General features: G+C 35.5%; 1 protein-coding gene across 1 annotated transcript; it reads left to right on the forward strand.

Moving 5' to 3' along the window:
* Positions 1 to 1,010: 1,010 nt before the first annotated feature.
* Positions 1,011 to 1,602, forward strand: LOC143530600 (pathogenesis-related leaf protein 4-like). The gene has a single exon (XM_077026091.1). The coding sequence runs from the start codon at positions 1,030 to 1,032 to the stop codon at positions 1,516 to 1,518; it is 489 nt and encodes a 162-aa protein (XP_076882206.1). The 5' UTR covers positions 1,011 to 1,029; the 3' UTR covers positions 1,519 to 1,602.
* Positions 1,603 to 2,669: the final 1,067 nt, after the last annotated feature.

Genomic DNA, 2,669 nt, shown 5'->3' on the forward strand with positions numbered 1-2,669 from the left:
AAAAGAAAATATTTTGCGTCAGCGTGTTCACCAGCATTCGTTGCTGACGTATTTTCTTACATTTTGCAGGTGAACAAGAATAGCGCTTGGGATGTCGAAGTGCTATATTTAATTCGATGGCTTGGATTTTATTGTGTATAAACTTAAATATATAATGGTGGTTTTGTAATATAAAAACAAGTAATCTTTTGTACTTAAGTTCGGGAATCTTTAAAACCCGACTTTTGTTTATGTAAATATTTACAACTTAAATCCACAAGTTTTATAAGACTTCCGCTAAAGTAATGTAACTCTGATTTATTAACACTTGTGGTACCAACTATTGATCATACTCCTAGGCTTAAAAAGGGGGTGTGACATACACAAACATATTTTGGCTGGAAATTGGCTGAAATCTCGCTAGAAGCCGCTAGTTTTTGCTGGAATCTCGTCGGAAATTGCTTATTTTGATCGGAATCTCGTCGAGAACCACTGATTTTGGTTAGATCTTGCCTGAAACCGTTGATTTTAGCTGTATTTGACCGTTGACCGATTAATTAGCCGACTAGCACAAAATTAATCATTGAAGTGGAGACTAGCGATTAATTAGGGATTAATCGATGTCTAGTCGGGACTTTTACAACACTGTTTACAAGAGTTAAATTTTAAAAATTAAAAGTAGTCATTAAGTACCGCAAGTATAAAATATATTGGCTAATTACATGTGTTTATTACTAAAGGGGTTGTAGCTAATGGTCCTAATGAGCGAAGATGTTTCTCCTTAAATGATTAAGAGCACTAATTTCATAGTGAACATTGGTATAGATTAAGAGCAAGTTAAGTGTATATTAGTTAAAAAAATGTTACATGTTTTTAAATTCATTTTCACTGCCTATCTAGAAGTTCGTGACATTGGTACGCTTAAGTTATTGACCTTTATAAAATTGTCATTCCAATAGCCATATTATTCTATAAATAGGCACTTGGGAATCATGCATCTCCATCCTCAAATTAAACACCAATAGTTTAACAAATAAGCTAGAGTACGTTATGGGGTCTTTCAAACTTCAATTTGCAGTTATTTGTTTCTTTAGTTTGGCCATGTTTCAAAGCACCCACGCGCAAAACAGCCAAGGAGATTACTTAAATGCTCATAATGCGGCACGAGCCCAAGTGGGTGTTGGAAGCATGGTATGGAACACAACTGTGGCAGCATATGCTCAAAACTATGCTAACCAGAGGGCACAAGACTGCAATCTCATCCATTCCAGTGGACCATATGGTGAGAACCTTGCCGAGGGTAGTGGTGCATTCACGGGTGTTGCAGCCGTGAACTTATGGGTAAGTGAAAAAGCAAATTATGATCACAATTCCAATACTTGTGCTAATGGAAAAGTTTGTGGGCATTATACTCAAGTGGTGTGGCGTAACTCTAATCAACTTGGGTGCGCTAGGGTGCAATGCGTCAATAATGGTTGGTGGTTCGTTATTTGTAGTTATTATCCTCGTGGTAACTACATTGGCCAGTCTCCTTACTAGTGAACTACTTGATATATGTTGTTGGTCGTTTACTTATGTGATGTATGAATAAACTTGAATTAGTGCAATAATCAATAATAAATAATCGAGCTTGAAACGTTAAGTTCTTTTTAAGTCATATATAATATCATATTCATATCACCAAATGCATTCTTTTGTGACTGTTTATGCAACGAAAACCTTTCGTGACCATTTGGCATGCTATCTTTTTGCTAATGAACACCTTAAGGTCAGTTTTTTCTTCTTTTTTTTTAACCGCATAAGAAATCTTATTCCATCCAAAAGCTAGCAAGAAGCTAGATACACCACAATAAACACCAAGAAAACAAAAAAAGAACAACTAAAACACTTAATAAAATAAGACACTAAGTAGACTAAAAACACCCCTTAAGAACCGAGAGAAGCATCGGATGATGGAGGATTAAGGTCAAATGGTGTTTAGATTTTAGAGATTATTGCATGCTACACGAGTACATGGTATATTGCTTTGACTAATATTATATAGGAAGAACTATTTAGTAACAAAAAAGAAAAAAACTGATTGGTAAAATACGAATTAATTTTTCATTAAACACCAAGGAGGGTGGATAGCCCCACCTACGTTTTAAGCATTGCCATTGACTCGCCATTTTTCTTCGTCTACATTACTTTGTAAGAAAAAAATGTCTATTAATTACAGAAATGAGCAATAATACAAAGCTAAAGAAACAAAGAATATTATATGTAGGTCTAATAAAACTCTATAAGTAGTTATTATTTACGCTCTGGTTGCGGTGCGCACATATAATGTATATATGTGGGCTTTAGGTGAGCAAAAGTGAAATTGCACTAACTTTGACGTTATTTTACTAATTTCGTGAAAATAATGTTAAAAGTGGTGGAAGGTTAATCAGACATCATGTGGTGGCGTTGATGGCCGAAAGACAAAGGTGCACCAATCGGCGGGTGTCCAATGGTTGAGTATTATGTGTCTTATGTCCAAGGTTTTATGCAAAACTACTATCGAGCCGAAGGTCTCACTGGAAGCAGCCTCTTTGTTCCAACGGGGTAGAGGCATGGAGATCGTAATTTTGTGCTCAATTGATCCAATCTCATTAACTTGGTACAAGTATCCAAAATACAATCTCCTAACTTTTGATAAAGATCTTAAC

This window comes from Bidens hawaiensis, unplaced genomic scaffold, assembly GCF_021521415.1.
Source record: "Bidens hawaiensis isolate Kalapana, Puna unplaced genomic scaffold, B.hawaiensis_p1.1 tig00008951_1, whole genome shotgun sequence".
Taxonomy (NCBI): domain Eukaryota; kingdom Viridiplantae; phylum Streptophyta; class Magnoliopsida; order Asterales; family Asteraceae; genus Bidens; species Bidens hawaiensis.

What these genes read in the sequence shown, in the direction of transcription:
- LOC143530600 (XM_077026091.1), top strand. Translation starts at nt 1,030, where the DNA reads ATGGGGTCTTTCAAACTTCAATTTGCAGTTATTTGTTTCTTTAGTTTG.